Below are 16792 nucleotides of genomic sequence, written 5' to 3' on the forward strand. Positions count from 1 at the left end.
AAGGGTTAAATTTTTTATAGGCCCCTTTCACACTGAAACTACCTTGACTGTGGCCTTTCCACTCCAATCTATCTTGGTCAGTTGAAGTTCCTTTGAATTGCTCCAATTTGCTGTAGAACTCAACTAACCTCAAAATCTCCCAGTCATTAAAAGGTCTTCTAAAGCTCAAATTCCATCCCTGATTTGACCAGACTTCGGCCACGGTGGCCCTTTGTTGTTGGTTTAGGGTGTAAATATCATTGAAGGTGTCCCTTAGGGGGGCTTGATCTAACCATTTGTCTTCCCAGAAAAGTACCTTCCTGCCATCTTCTGTTCTTATGCTGGAATTTTCTCTAAGCTTTGGCCACAGGTTTCTAATGGACCTCCAAAGGTTGATCCCATAAGTATCAGTGACCATTCTGGTGGTCCAATGATCTGCCATTTCATACTTCAGCTGGATTACTTCTTTCCAGAGAGCTAACTCACTAGAAGCAAATCTCCAGAGCCATTTCATCATAAGACATTGGTTCTGAGTTTTTAAGTTCCTGACCCCCATACCCCCTTTTTGTTTACTCCCAATCAGTGCATCCCATTTTACCAAGTGGAATTTCTTGGTTTCACTGTTCCCTTCCCAGAGAAAATTTCTTCTTAGAACATCCAATCTCTCAATGACCCCATCAGGGATAGGGAAAAGGGACATCATATAGGTAGGCATAGAGTCCAAAACACTATTGATTAGTGTTAATCTTCCTCCTAAGGAGAGATATTGACTTTTCCAGTTCACCAACCTCTTCTCGCACTTCTCTACCACCCCATTCCATATATCTATAGACCTATTCTGATCACCCAGAGGCATGCCCAAATATACAGTTGGTAGCTCCCCAATACTTCCACCAAGGACCCCAGCCATTGAGGTTAGGTTAGGAACCTCATTAACTGGATATAGGAAGCTCTTATTCCAGTTGATGTGTAATCCTGAGATTGCTTCAAAAAGAACAAAAATGACCCTGAGAATAATGAGTTGGTTTTTACTAGCCTTGCAAAAGATCAATGTATCATCAGTGTACTGCAAATGGGTAATCTCCAAGTTTGAGCCTTCCCTATGTGAAGCTTTGAATCCCTTCAACCAGCTATTTTCTTGAGCAATTTTCAACATATCATTAAGACTTTCCATGGCAATGATGAAAAGGAAAGGAGATAATGGGTCTCCTTGCCTTAGGCCTCTCTGTGAGGAGAAGAAACCTGTAGGGGAGCCATTGATAAGGACAGAGAATTTGACTGTGCTTATGCAAAACTTCATCCATCTTATCCATCTGCCTCCAAATCCTCTTTTGGAGAGGGTCTCCAGCAAAAAATTCCAATTGAGGTGGTCATAAGCCTTTTGTATATCTAGCTTGCATAGAATGCTCGGTATATTGCTTCTGACTCTAGAGTCCACTAGTTCATTTGCCATGAGGATGGCATCCATTATTTGCCTTCCTTTGATGAAGGCCAGTTGTTGAGTGTCCACCAATTTGTGAATAACCTTTTTTAGCCTCTCTGTAAGCACCTTAGAGATGATCTTGTAAACACTGCTAATCAAACTGATAGGTCTGAAATGTGTGAGCTCTTTAGCACCCATCTTTTTAGGAATTAAAGCCACATAGGTAGAGTTGAAGCTTTTCTCAAAGAAACATCTTTCATGAAAATTCATGATGGTACCAATTACTTCCCCCTTTATTACTTCCCAGCAATGGATATAGAAAGCCATGGTATATCCATCAGGGCCAGGAGCTTTGTCTCCAGCACAAAGTTTCACACATTCCCATATCTCCTGTTCCTCAAATTCCTTTTGAAGCATTTGATTGTCTTCAATAGAAACTCTGCGGTCTGCCCTGCATCCTCCAGCTGGCCTCCATGTCTCAGTTTCAGTATATAATCTTTGATAGAACTTCTCAATCTCCTTCGTTATAACTTCTGGATTTTTGGTTGCTTCCCCATCCACCATTATTTTATTTTATTTTTGAAATAGGTAACTTTCTATTATATCACAAAACAGTACATGGGTTATACTGAAACCATTATATACAAATGTCTCCTTTCCACTTGTTTCAGTCTATATTGAATCTAAAACATCAATTACTGATACAGTGTCATTGGAGTATACTTGATTACACCAAAAACATAACAATAAAATGCAGTTTAACTTGACTTTCTGGACATCATTCTCTATGCTCTCAAAACACCTAGAATTCCTTTCTTTCCAAATAGTCCACCATATACTAGCAGGGATAATTCTCCATTTGTTTCTGTCCTTTGCATTCACCCCTGCTGCCTCCCAACTCTTCAAAGCCTCTAAGACCTTCCTGGGCATGGTCCAGGAGATGCCTTTGAGATTCAAAAAAATCCTCCATAGTTGTTGGGTATACTTGCAGTGTAGGAACAGATGGTTCATTGTCTCTAATGCCTCCCCACATAGAAAGCAACTAGAGCATAAGGTTATCCCTCTTTTCTTCAAGTTATCTTGAGTCAGAGCAACTTCTTTGGCCAATAACCATATGAAGCATGAGATTTTATGAGGTATTTCGCTTCTCCATATTTGCTTCCATGGCCAACTGTATATTTGTCGGTTTGTCTGATCCATCAACTTGTAGGCTGAGTTAACTTTGAATTCCCCTCTGCTATTTCCCTTCCACCACATAACATCTTCCCCTGTTTGTAGCCCATTAAAAGCTTCCACATTGTTGAGAAATTCTGCCACTCTTGTTATTTCCCAGTCATTGAATTGTTTTCTGAAACTGAAGCTCCACCCCTGATTTGTCCATTCTGCTATAGTATTGTGTTGTCCCAAAACTATTGTATATGTTTGGGAAAAGAACTTCCAGGTTTCCCTTTTCATGCCACTCATCTTTCCAAAATCTTGTCTTGCTTCCATCTACAACTTTGATCCTTGCATTACTCTTAACTTCATCCCACATGTCTCTTATTGATCTCCACAAACTCACTCCATAAGGTGTAGTCACTTCTTTGGTCATCCACATATCTTCACTTTCATATTTTGCACTCCGCTGAGTTTTGAACCTGAGATCTCAGGGTTCTCAACTACTTCATTGACCACTAGGCTACATCCTTGGGTGCTCTAAAACCTCATTAACAGGGTATATAACACTTTTTAACATATTTTTATGAAGGCCTAAAAGTGATTCAAAGATGAGTAGGGTTAGATTTAGGTAAAGAACTTGAGATCTATGTGCTCCACAAAATACAAGGGTGTCAGCAACATATAGTAAGTGTGAAACATTAACATTGTTCCTTATGCCAACATTAAAACCATCCAGCCATCGCAGTTGCTTCGCCTTATCGGACATATTACTAAGGCCCTCCATTGCCAGGATAAAAAGAAAAGGAGAGAGAGGATCCGCTTGTCTGAGTCCCTTATGTGGTGAGAGATGTGACCAATTGAGTCGATTTAAACCACCTTTCACCAAAACTCATTTGCCTTATAATGGAAAAGAGATGTGACCAATTGAGTCGTTCAAAAGCTTTTTCTATGTCTAGTTTGCATAGAATGCGGGGTTCCTTATTTTTCATTCTCCAATCTAGAACTTCATTGGCAATTAGAGCAACATTTGTGATCTGTCTGTCCTTAATGAAAGCATTTTGATGATTGAAAACAAGTTTGCCCATTACACCCTTGAGCCTTTGTGATAGTACTTTGGCCGCAATCTTGTAAACACTCCTAGACTAGGAATCATCTAGTTTTTAACAACAGTGGTAAGCCTTCTTGTGCTTGCCTCGATTGATTCCACAGAATAATTGATGTATCCTTGTCCTACCACCAACAGGTACAAGGTAACTCTTTCTACAAAGGCTTACACAGATTGAACGAAATCACCTAGTACTTTTGTCCCCACTGAGATTTGAACATGAGACCTCATGGTTTCTTTTCATTTCATTGACCACTATGCTAGACCCCTGGGTGCTTAGTAGGAATCTTGTCACATCACTTACTTTCTAAAGTCATCTATTTAAGGCTTTACCTCAAGCTTCACTAATCGCCTTCTTCAATTCTCTCTTTGTTCTCTTATACCTTTCAAAAACTTCTCCATCTTCTGTTTTTGATAACTTCTTACACTACTCTCTTTTTGTTTTAACAAAACTTGGCACCTCCTTACTCCACCGCCACCGTCGCGATTGTTGTGGCTGAGGTTTCATGATATGTTTACCCACAAGTATTACGAAGAATAATCCATGTATAAAATTGTACTGTTTTATACTTCATTTGATTACCATTTCAAATTCAGCATATTTAAAATGTGTAATATTTTAGATAATAATTATTGTATTATTTTATATCACAGTCAATGTGGTATAACCATACAATGATTAGCAATACTTAGATAAAAACAAACCAAATGACAAAAATACCCTCCTTCCAAAGCACTTCTTTACACCTAATGGAAAGCTCCAAGGTTATAATTGGAAACAAGAGTTTAAGCAATTTAAAATCAAGCATGCGCTTTAAATCATACATTGTAGTGCTTATTTTTAATACAACGATCCTAACATCTACAAAAATGCATATGCACTAAATAATCCGTGAATTACAAATCTCAATCATTGTATTAACATCTTTGCATCAACTTATCAGTGAACCAAACAACCCCTTAGAAATTTTAAACACACCTAAAACTTCATTTGCTACTTTCTCAATGCAACTTATCATTTCCTACCACAAAGTATTTGTGAAACATCTAGGTCTCGTTCTCCCTCCTTCAAAAGCTTGTCCTCAAGGCTTAAATACTATTTGGTTTGAGTCTTTTAGTATCAACTATGCAACTACCATGCTCCACTCTTTCACTTCACTTCCAGAGCTACTAGTTTGTATAAGATGGTTAGGGTTTATTCTGGCCCCACCTTGCAGTTGTTACATGTGACCCTATCACTTTACCTTTTTTTTTATTAGAAAAAAAAGGGGGGGATAAGTGGCAGGGTCACATTTAAGGAGTAAGGATTGCAAGGTTATGTCAGGATGATTGAAATTTATTTGGCTAGGAATACTTATTTGCTTAAATGTATTCAAGTATGATTCCCTCTTTTTAAAAAAGGTGTTATCTAAAACTAAATTATAAGCTAGAATAAATCTAATATGGTCAATCTCATACCATAACCATGTCCATCATGAGAAAAGAATCGCCCTTGTGGATGGAAAAACAACAATAAAGAATTATCCACAGGTATATCGAAGATACTGAATACCCGACCAACTGCATTAATCATTATATTAGAACAAGCATTATTTGCTGATTTACCCATAGCTTTACAAGAAATAACTTAATAATCGCTTGAAATTTCCCAGCCTATGGTAACAATATCAGTCATAACTATTCATCTCAACGTGCAAAGAGTAAGTACCTTAAGAAACAAAACTAGCAGTATAAATACGTTGACTGCAAAATTGGCTCCCAGAGCAATTGTTGTATGTGAACCTAAAAGGTTCTCTAGTGCACGGCTTTCATTCCCAAAGTTGATAATGCTCTCCCCAATGAGCCCATCTGATTTTAGTTTCTCAACCGAAATTCCCAACCAACATTGGAGTCCGACATAGCTCAGAACAGTGCAGAATGCTGAAACTGACAAGTAGCTTACGCCCATGGCAAATATATTTATCTTTCTCAGAGTTAACAGAATCCAAGACTTTCATTAGAACAAGTAAGCATGATCATTTGCCCTCTAAAATGATGGCTGCAACTTAGTATATTGCAAAGAAGTTCACCTAATTCTGATTGGTAGTGGAACTTAAAGCAGAAATCTGCATCAAAAGCAAAACAATCCAAAGATTATTTCCTCAATAAAACAACAGAAAGAAGAAGAAACATTGTCATGTATCAACAAATGAGCGACAGGCTGACAGCAGACTCAGTATCAGAGTTGTCTAAAGCCTATAGTTCATCCTCACAAGAATCTTGGCAGCTCTCCCCCGTCTATGTCACCCAAAAGAGTAATTATTAAGCATTGGAATGAAACAGGTTCACATAATCTGCAGAATAGATATTGAGTATTCATATGCTGAACCCATTTAGTACGGGAGTAAAGCTTAGTTTTTTTTCCCCTTGGGACCAATTTAAAATGTTTTGACTGTTGAATTGTCCACCTAACCACTGTGGCAATTTATGGATTCCACTGAGCAGATACCAAACTTTACCAATGGAATGCTCAACTCGAAAGTGATCCTCATTTAACAACAACTCCTCCTTAGCATATACATAAGAATTTCTTCCCACTACAAACAAAAAGTACCAAACAGGTGTACAAATTCTTGTATTTAGAGAAAAGTCAACAACACAATTATCAATTGTCCAACGCAAAACCCTAGAACTAGCAAATAGGTGCACAAAAAGGGATTAAGCAATCAAAAAAGTGCTAAAAACATCAAAGAACTAAATCAACAAGAAAGATCTAATTGAAGGATTCAGTAATGAAGAGCTGAATTAGCATCTGTATATATAATGTAAAACATCGACATTAAGATGGAAAATCGGAAGAATTGAGAACCTGTAAAGATCTCAGACAAAGATGAAAGCAGAAATCTTGTCGTTGTCGGGTAAACTTAGTCTGAGATCTTCAGCTTCATGTCAATGGATCAGTTTTTTGCGGGAAATTGAAGAGTGATAGAAACGGCATAATTGAGAATTGTCTTTGGAGATATATTATTGTACTCTAGTAGTACCTCTCTAATATTACTTTATTGAGAGTCTTTTAAATATATATATAAAATAATAATAGACTCGTTCTCCTAGTATTTCTATTAATAAAATAATATATCTCCGTTCCTATTTACGTGTCGGCTTTATTAAAATAGAATGTTACTTAATATTTGTCATTTCACAAAATTAATGCATGTTGAAATTTTGACTTAAATAAAAGAGAACAATGAATAAGGATAGATTGATAAATTTATCTAGTTTCTCAAAAAAAGTAAAATCTAAAATAATGACAACTAAATAGGAATGGAATGAGCATTGTTATATTATTCTATTATTTTGTCCTTTTCTTGATAGCCTGTTCAGAATCGGGTGCTCTATTGTTTTCACCTTTTGTTTTATTTATTATTAAATAAAATAATATTTAACTTTTGGTTCCTCTGAAAATTAATGTCAATAATATGGTTCCTTGAATGTTCAAAATTGTCTCCAATGTGATCCTCTCGGATATTAAAATTTCTCAGACTTGTCCTGAACGGATATACTTTCTAGATGACGCGAGGAGTGAAATTATTAAGAATAGAAATGTGGCAAATTAGGGGTTTAGTGGGCTGAATAAGACAGATTAAAACACATTTTTAACAAAATCCAAATGGGACAAGGCAAACGATGGTAGGTTGAGCGTTTGATTCTTCGGTTCGATTTGATTCTTTAATTTTTTATTTTAAAAAAATATGCACCAAACATCGAACTGAACTGGTTCAATGTGATTCGACTTTTTCAACTTCAAATCGATTTATTTTATGTTTTTAAAATGTTCTTTTCAGTGTGAATGAGAAAAAAAATGAGGACCAAATTAAAGTATAAGATACTAAAAATTAAAACATTTAAATATAATCACTATCAACAACAATCGACCATACTCCCACGTGCCATTACATTTACAAGTTATAATTTTCAATTTCCCTAGCAGTGATCAACAATTCAACACTCAACGTCTATCGGTTCAACGACAAAATAACAACAACAACAATAATAATATTAACAACAACAACAACAACAATAATAATAATAATAATAATAATATTATTATTAATAATAATAATATTAACAATAATAATAGGAGGTCCAACATGGACAAATCCAGTTTATTCTTAGCAGGTGTGACTGAACAGGTGAAGGAACAACTACTGGCTATTACTGGATTCACACAAGGAAATTTTCCCATTAGATATTTGGGACTCCCACTCACATCAAAGAGGTGGGGTAAGCTGGAATGTCATCAGCTAGTTGAGAAAATAACTAGCAGGATCAAGCATACTTATGCAAAAAAACTCTCCTATGCAGGCAGACTTCAAGTGATATTGGCAGTCTTATTTTCAATCCATAGTTTTTGGGGCTCAGTGTTCATCCTTCTGCAAAGTGTAGTGAAAGAGGTAGATAAGAAATGTAGAGAATACTTGTGGGGAAGCAATGAGGTTAAAAGGAAAGTATCATTGGTTTCTTGGGAGAAAGTATGTTTTCCAAAGAGGCAGGGTGGACTGAATATCAAAGGATGTGGTAAATGGAATGTAGCTTCCATGGCAATTGGCTATGAGAAAGGAATCACTATGGATGAAATGGGTGCATGGAATATACATAAAAGCAGATACAGTTTGGTCACATAGAGCACCAGTTGATAGTAGTTGGCATTAGAGGAAAATAAATTCCCTAAAAGATAAGATGCAACATTGGTATACACAAGGGGAATTCAACCTTACAGCTAATGGGAAGTATTCAATTACAAGTGGATATCATGATCTGATTGGCATTCAAGATAAACTTGAGGTAGCTGAGTTAGTTTGGAACTCTGTATCACTACCTAGGCAAAGGATCATTATGTGGTTAGCAATGCAAAACAGATTGCTCACAAAGGAAAGGCTACTAAATATGGGAATAAAATGTAGAAGACAATAGATGCTGCTTATGTCAACAAGGTATGCTGGAGACACACATGCACCTGTTTGAATATGTTACTAAGGTAAGAGTTGCGCTGTTACAATGGGCCAACGTCTCTATGCCTGCAAGAGAGTTAAAATATACACTGAAGTTGATTAAGTTGAAGCACTGGAAGAAGTTTAAAAAGGAAGTGGTGGCTGCTATATGGGGAGCAATGGTATATTACATTTGGAAAGCGAGGAACTGGAAGCAATTTAAAGGAGTACACATACATCATGTTAACATAGTGGAGGGAATAACATGAGAAATTGTAGAAAGGATAGGAATGTACAAGAATATGAAATGAGCACATAGATGTAGAATGTTTTGGCATGAATTATGTAATTAGTTTAGAGTTGCTGAGGTCATTCCTCAATATACCTTTAGATGTACTGAGGTCTGGATGCTCTTACATTGTAAGTAGTTTCTCTTTGTTAATGGTAATATTCACAATGGTTGCCAGAAAAAAATAAAAAAATAAAAAATAATAATAATAGGAACAACAACACAAGAAGAAATAAAAAGAAGACTTATCAGTGATATATTTTAAAAAGTTTTTTTTAAAAAAAGATCATGAAAGTTCAGTTTTTCGATGCACCAAAATTGAACCAGAAAATCGAAGAAAAAAATCAAAATCAAACTCAAACTCAAACTCTTTGGAGTTGTTCTGCACTTGAAAGAAGAAGTAGAAAAAGAATTCAAATTAATGAGTTTTTGTCTCCCAAATGTCCAACTGATTAATTAATTCTTTATAATGTACTCACTGAATCAAAGAATCGAAAAAAAAACATTAAAATCAAATCGATAAACTAAAGAACAAAATTATATTAATTCGATTCAATTTTTCAATAATTTGATATTTATGTCCACTCTTAGGCGATAGTGCAAATTTTTTCTATTTTCTTATTTTCTAAAACTCTTTGGTGAATAGTTGAACAATAAATTGCTAGTAAAGCAGGCTTGACAGATCATTTTAAGTGATATTTTCAACTTGTCAAGAATATGCAATATCCTTATAAATTAAGTAAATTGCATCATTTGTTAATATATGCAGTTGGTTTACATATGTTTCTATCATCATTTTGGATATATTATTTGATTACAAAAAATTTCACGATTTTTTTTGGACATATTTTGTAATCCTTTAATTTCTTGTATTAATTGATACAATTCAACATTCAAAAAGTCCTGAAGATATTGATGTGCCTTGAATTTATAATACTCCTTAGGCCCTTTACTTAATGTATTTATTATTCTTATGTGTATATTAAGTTATTTTTATAGAATTGTAGATTTTTCATGTTAAAATGGTCAAACAATGAAAAATATAGTTAAGTTATTGATTTTGAATGCTTTATGATCGAAATCATAATTACAAATTAAGGGACGGACCAAAGACCAAACAAAGTCATAGAAGATGTCATTCAGGAACCTACTGAAGATCATTAGAACATAGGAGAAAAATACGATTGTCAAACCAATTGACAATCAAGTATACGAAGCGGAAGATCAGAACTGAGAAGAAATTTGTGACAAATTGTCACGATTCGAGCCTACACCTTAGACGTGACCGGCACTCGAGAACCATTGTTGGTCCCCAAGAGAACTCTCATCATGGCTGACTAGAAGCAGAAGACTAACTCAAGCATACACAAACATCAAACTGAAACAAATGTTTAACAACAGTTTACTGAATCTCAAAATTCTCTGAATATATTGAGTATAAAACATAAGTTTTAAATAAAACATCTGAAACTGAAAGACACTTCAAAACTGTCTATCTATGAAGCCTCTATTGTATGAAGATGAGTATTGGGACAAGACCCACGACATCTCAAAATACTACTACTAACAACTCATAAAAATTGGAGTCCTCCGAAAGCAAGAAAGCCTCACTCAAAAGTTGATGAGCGGATGAAGTGATCTCAACGGAACTCCTGTTGAGGATCCTAAGTATTTGAATCTGTATTATAAAAATATGCAGGTAGAATGACATCAGTTTATTGAATGTACGCGTATGCAATATAGCCGAAGCAAAATGACTTAATGAAAGGACTACAATAGATATAAATATATACTCAGCTGAATGTAAAGAAATAAAAGAGCGATATCATTTAAATTTTACAATTACTAACTCATTTCTGAACTCAACATATTAAGTAATATGATAAAAATATATTTTAAACTCTATTTGGGAGATTATCTAATCGACATCCATCACTATGAGCAACGTGATGATACAACGTCTCGCCCACATTGTCAAAACTATACTATATTTATCTTTTACCCATGTTGGCTACATGGTTTATGAGAAATGTGAGTTATCTGAACTAATCCTCATATCGGTGCTCAATACTACTTCCAATAAGTACATACTCATGCTCAAATGTATAAAACATACTCTTTCTCAATTTGAGGTAATTGCTCAAAATATGATCTTAAAAGAGGTAACTACTCTGAAATATCTCTGAACTCACTAACTCATTTAGAAATTAGAATTTTGCTTTTCTCAATGTAAAAAGTGATATATTTGGGAATACTTAGTTATTTTGTACTCTTTCTCAAATCATTTTTAAAACTCTTTCTCAAAACACATCTATGCTTTCTCTGAAAAGTAGTTTAAGACAAAAATGTTTGCCTTAAAAGATTCTCAAAAAGTATAACTCAAAATAGGGTTCATGATGAAACATAGACATGAACAAATCAACTTAAGGATCTTAATAACAATATAAAATACACAATACTCAGAAATCAAGAACTCAGAATTCAACGATACTACTCATCTCAAGAATACTCAAATCCAGGATAAAATCTAGATTACTCTTCTATTGAATTTAGATAGATGTAGGGCGTGAGGACGAAGTCACTCCATCACTGTGATAGCCTTAACTACCTGGAAGACAAGGTTCTTGAAGAAGAACTTGATTAGAAGCCTTGAAATCCTAGCTTGAAGGAGAACAATCAAGAAAATCTTTCCTGAAATTCTTAAATTGGTTTCTTGAAAACTCTATGGCCAAGAATTAAGATTTTTATTAATGATTCATAATTCTATGAAGGAATTTGAGTTGGAAGAAATGAAATTCTAGGAGAAGGACTTACTTTGAAGAAGAATCTTGAATAAGATTTGAAAAAATCTTGCTGGGAAATCTTATGCTTTGATTTTCCTTAGGGTTTTGAGAGAAAAGAGAATGGACAATTAAGATATGAAAATTCGATTGTTTTGGGTCTTTTATGAGTCAGGAAATCCATTTAGGATTATTTTAGGGGTAAAAAGACAAAAACGACCATTTTTAGTATTTTTCGTCGGCTAAATCATCACTGCACTGTAGCAGGTTAGTAAAATGATCATAACTAAATCGTCACTGCACAATAGGAAAGATTTCAACTTAACTTTGTGCTAGGAGATTTTTGTGACCTTAATTAATCTCCAAATTTATTCTCACACTAAAATTAACCTTAACACTTAAGCACAATTTAAAAATCACCCGATGTCACGCCCCGAGCCTATACCCTGGGCGGGACTGGCACTCGAGAACCATTGTTGGCCCCAAGCGAACCCTTGGCCTAGCTTACTTACTCTGCTGAAGACTTAAACTTCAGAAATAACCTCAAATAAAGGACTTATGAAAATCTTAGAATGTTTTTAAAGAAAACATTCAAACTAGCCAAAATGGCTACTCAAGTCTCATAGCAAAACATCTGAAATACAAAGCTAAAAGACTCATAACTAACTATCTGACTATCTATGAAGCCTTTAAAACAATGAGGGATGTTGGGACAAGACCCATGACATCCTAATAAACTGAATACTGAAAATTAAAGTAATAAAATGAGTCCTCTAGAAACAAGGAGGCTCACCAACAACTCTGGAGCTCAACTAGAATCAACGATGCGCTGGATGTTGATCCTGGTTACTTGTGTCTGCATCATAAGAAGATGCAGACCAAATGGCATCAATACATTGAATGTACAAGTATGCGATGGGAATTTTAAAACAAGACATAAGCTTGAAAGGAACTGAAGAACTTACCTGGCTCAACTCAACTCAACTTAAATGAACACATTTCAATATAAAGCAGTTTAAAACAGGTGCAATATAAAGAAAAGCTGGTTAAAACATAGATGTCAACTCTGTGTATTTTGAAAATATAATAATACTTTGTATGTATGCAAAAATACAATTATAACTCTGAAATGTGTGTAAAAATACAATTAAACTGTGTATATAAGAATACAATTACTTCTATGGGAGTTTTTCTAACCGATAACCATCACTTAAGAGCTATTGTGATGATACAACAATTTGTCTCACGCTGCCAGGGTCGTCCTATACCTTGCTGAGGGTATAAAACCTGACTACTAAGTGGATCCACTAGTCTATGCTAAAAAGCACTAAAGGAATCATCTAAAAAGTATGACCCTTTTCTACCCATGGTGGCTACATGATTTTATGGGGGCTATGAGTTATCTGAACTCTCCTCCATATCGGTGCTCAATACTACTCCCAAAATATGATACTAGCTCTTATGTTTAAAATGATACTTCTTTCTGTGATTTGAAGATAATTGCTCAAAAAACTTAGCTTAAAGGCTATCTTGGAAATCAAAATTTCCCATCTTGCTTAATTGTGAAAGCGTTTACTCTTTTCTGAATAACTCAAAGGCTCTTTTGAAATCAAGGTTTTCTTTTCTTGTTTAAATGTGAAAATATTTTAAACTCTTTGGGAATACATAGTCCCCAAATACTCTTTGAAGAAATGAACTTCATTCTTTACTCTTTACTATTTACTCAACTTGAACTTTAAGTCTTAAAACAAAGTTAAAAGCATTTGCAAAAGACTTCTTGAAAGGACTCTAAGAACTTCCTAGACTTGGCTCTTAACTTTCCTTGTATTTGAATTTTATGGATTCAAGGTTATGATTCGTGTTTATGGATGATTTCTAGATGTTTAGAAATCATTTAGAGTAGTTAGAATCAATAGGAAGTGTTAGTACACTTTAGAAGGACTTAAACGGGCTAAACGAAAAACGGGTGGGGGAAGACGACCCCGACGCGTCCCTGGTGCGCCGCGCCAGTCCCTAAGTTACTGAGCTCGTTTTTGGCGCATTACAGGCGCGCCGCCCCAACCTCTCTGGCGCAGATGGGGTGCGCCGCGCTAGACCCTCCTCAGGTGAATCTGACAAATTTTTCTTCCCGATTTCTGACCTTAATTCGATTAAACCCAATTCCTTTTCTCAACATCTTCTTAGATTCAGATACCCAAAATATATACACTAGAATCTAACTCGAAACTACTCTTAACATCGCTAAAACATCTCAAGAAAACCCATAAGTTCAAGAATGAAAACAATTCAAGAACACAACTCAAGAACATCAAATTCTCAATCTTTTTGGACAAAAATCACGCTGAATTAAACATGTTTGGCGCGTGGGTGAACTAACCCAACGCTATGTGATCTCACATACCTCGTAGGATTGAATCCTTGGCGAAATCCACAATCAAACTTGAACGTTCTTGACGAATCTTTCCTTTTCTCCTTCTTTCTCCTCTTTTCTCCTTTCTCCAAGCCCTAGCGTAGATTTCCAATTTTCTAAACTGACCAAATTCTGATTTGACCCCAATTAAATTCCTAAAAACGGATTAAAATAATTGGGTAAGGAAAAGACTAAAATACCCTTCCAAAATTCGATTTTAGACTTACCTTATTTAAACATCCCAACTTCAAATGGTCATATCTCACTCATACAAACTCAGAATTGTGCAAACTCAGCGGCGTTGGAAAGATTATTCCAAGATCTTTGCTACAATACCTGGAAACACACCTAAATCATCATGAGATAGGAGTTATGGTCGTTTGAAGTTGACCAAAAATCCAACTTAACAAATTTTCCAGATTTTTATATTCTTTCCAAAAATGACTATTTCCACTTTCTAGTTCTTTCTAGTTACGGGGTGTTACAATATCTCCCCCTTGGAAACATTCGTCCTCGAATGAGCTTACTCTTAGTAGGTTAAGGGTGTAACATGAAACATTCAGCTCAAACACCCAACAAGTAACACAAATACAACATGACAACTTATAAATTAAAGAGTACTACGAAGAGAATTAGTACCTTGATCTGGAACTTCTCCGGATTTGAAGAGATGTGTATATCTCTTCTTCATATCTTCCTCAGCTTCCTAAGTAGCTTCCCCAACAAACTGATTCCTCCAAATGACTTTGACTAATGCTACTTCCTTAGTCCTCAACTTGCGAACTTGGCGATCTAGAATCTGAACCGGAATCTCTTCATAAGATAAGCTATCATTGATCCCAATATCTTCAGTTGGTATGATCAATGAAGGATCTCCCATGCAATTCTTCAACATGGAAATGTGAAATACCGGATTAACCACTGCTAACTTTTGAGGTAGCTCTAACTCATAAGCTACATCGCCAATCCTCTTGGATATTCTGTAAGGACCAATATATCGGGGACTAAGCTTCCCCTTCTTACCAAATCTCATAACACCCTTCATGGGTGAAACTTTGAAGTATACCCAATCATCTACTTCAAACTCTAACTCCTTTCTCTTAACATCGGTGTAGGATTTCTGACGACTCTGCGCCATTTTGAACCTCGTTTGAATCACTTTCACCTTTTCCATAGCTTGATGAACTAAATCTGGTCCTATCAACCCTGCTTCACCAACTTCAAACCATCCAATAGGAGATCTGTATCTTCTCTCATAAAGAGCTTCAAGAGTTATTTGGATGCTAGAGTGGTAACTATTGTTGTAAGCAAACTCAATAAGAGGTAGGTGATCATCCCATTTACCTTTGAAATCAATCACAAAAGCCCTCAACATATCCTCTAAGGTCTGAATAGTGCGCTCTGCTTGACCATCTGTCTGAGGATGAAAAGTAGTACTTAAGTTCACCTTTGAACCCAAGTCTTTCTGAAAAGATTTCCAGAACTGTGCAGTAAATTGCGCACCTCTATCTGAAATAATCGAAATTGGCACCCCATGAAGTCTAACTACCTCTTGAAGATACAACATGGCATAGTCCTCTATTGTATGTGTAGTCTTTACCAGCAAAAAATGGGTTGATTTTGTCATCTTATTAACAATTACCCAAATCGAATCATGTTGCCTGCGAGACCTTGGTAAACCTGTGATGAAATCCATATTAATCATCTCCCACTTCCATTGTGGAAGTTCTATATTCTGAGCCATACCGCCTGGCCTTTGGTGCTCTACTTTAACTTGTTGGCAATTCGAACACTTGGCCACAATCTCTACAATGCCCTTCTTCATACTACTCTACCAATAAACTTCTCTCAAGTCACGATACACTTTTGTGGAACCCGGATGGATAGAATATCTGGAGCTATGAGCTTCCTCCATGATCCTCTCTTGGAGTTGATCCACCCTTGGTACACACAACCTACCTTGATACCTCAACACACCATCTCCCCCTTGTTCAAAAGCCAATACTTTTTGTTTATGAACATTTGCCTTCAATTCAAGCAAAATAGGATCTTGGTCTTGCTTCTCTTTTACTTCTGCCACTTAGAAAGATTCAGCCCCATTCATCACCACTACTCCTCCTTCTGTGGAATCCATTAGTCGGACTCCCAAGCGTGCAAGTCTGTGCATATATTTCGCTAACTCTCTCTTTTGTTCTTCAACATGGGCGGTACTACCCATAGACAACCTTCTTAAAGCATCAACAATCACATTAGCCTTACCTGGGTGATAAAGAATACTCATGTAATAATCCTTGAGTAATTCTAACCACCTCCTTTTGTCTGAGATTAAGATCTTTCTAAGTGAACACATACTGAAGGCTCTTGTGATCGGTGAACACATCCACATGAACACCATAAAGATAATGGCGCCATATTTTCAAAGCAAATACTACGGCAGCCAATTCTAGATCATGGATTGGGTAATTCTTCTCATGAACTTTCAACTGTCCAGAGGCATAAGCTATAACTTTGCCAGTCTGCATTAACACACAACCCAAACCAACTCTAGACGTGTCACAGTACACAACAAAGCCTTGCGCACCTTCTGGTAAGGTCAATACTGGGGCAGTAGTCAACCTCTTTTTCAATTCCTGAAAGCTTTTCTCACAAGATTCAGACCATTGAAACTTCACTGTTTT

The 16792-nt window shown here is 35.9% G+C and overlaps 1 protein-coding gene across 1 annotated transcript in view; it reads right to left on the reverse strand.

The window, feature by feature from the left end:
• The window catches only part of LOC102592947 (E3 ubiquitin protein ligase RIN2), a 45354-nt gene extending 38651 nt beyond the window's left edge, over window positions 1-6703 (reverse strand). The window contains exons 1-2 of the mRNA XM_015313673.1: window positions 6514-6703; window positions 5374-5770 (exon numbers count right to left, since the gene is read on the reverse strand). Coding sequence (XP_015169159.1) covers window positions 5374-5613 — 240 coding nt within the window. The 5' untranslated portion in view covers window positions 5614-5770; window positions 6514-6703. The remainder of the gene's footprint in view (window positions 1-5373; window positions 5771-6513) is intronic.
• Window positions 6704-16792: the final 10089 nt, after the last annotated feature.

Source organism: Solanum tuberosum, unplaced genomic scaffold (assembly GCF_000226075.1).
Source record: "Solanum tuberosum cultivar DM 1-3 516 R44 unplaced genomic scaffold, SolTub_3.0 scf00255, whole genome shotgun sequence".
Taxonomy (NCBI): domain Eukaryota; kingdom Viridiplantae; phylum Streptophyta; class Magnoliopsida; order Solanales; family Solanaceae; genus Solanum; species Solanum tuberosum.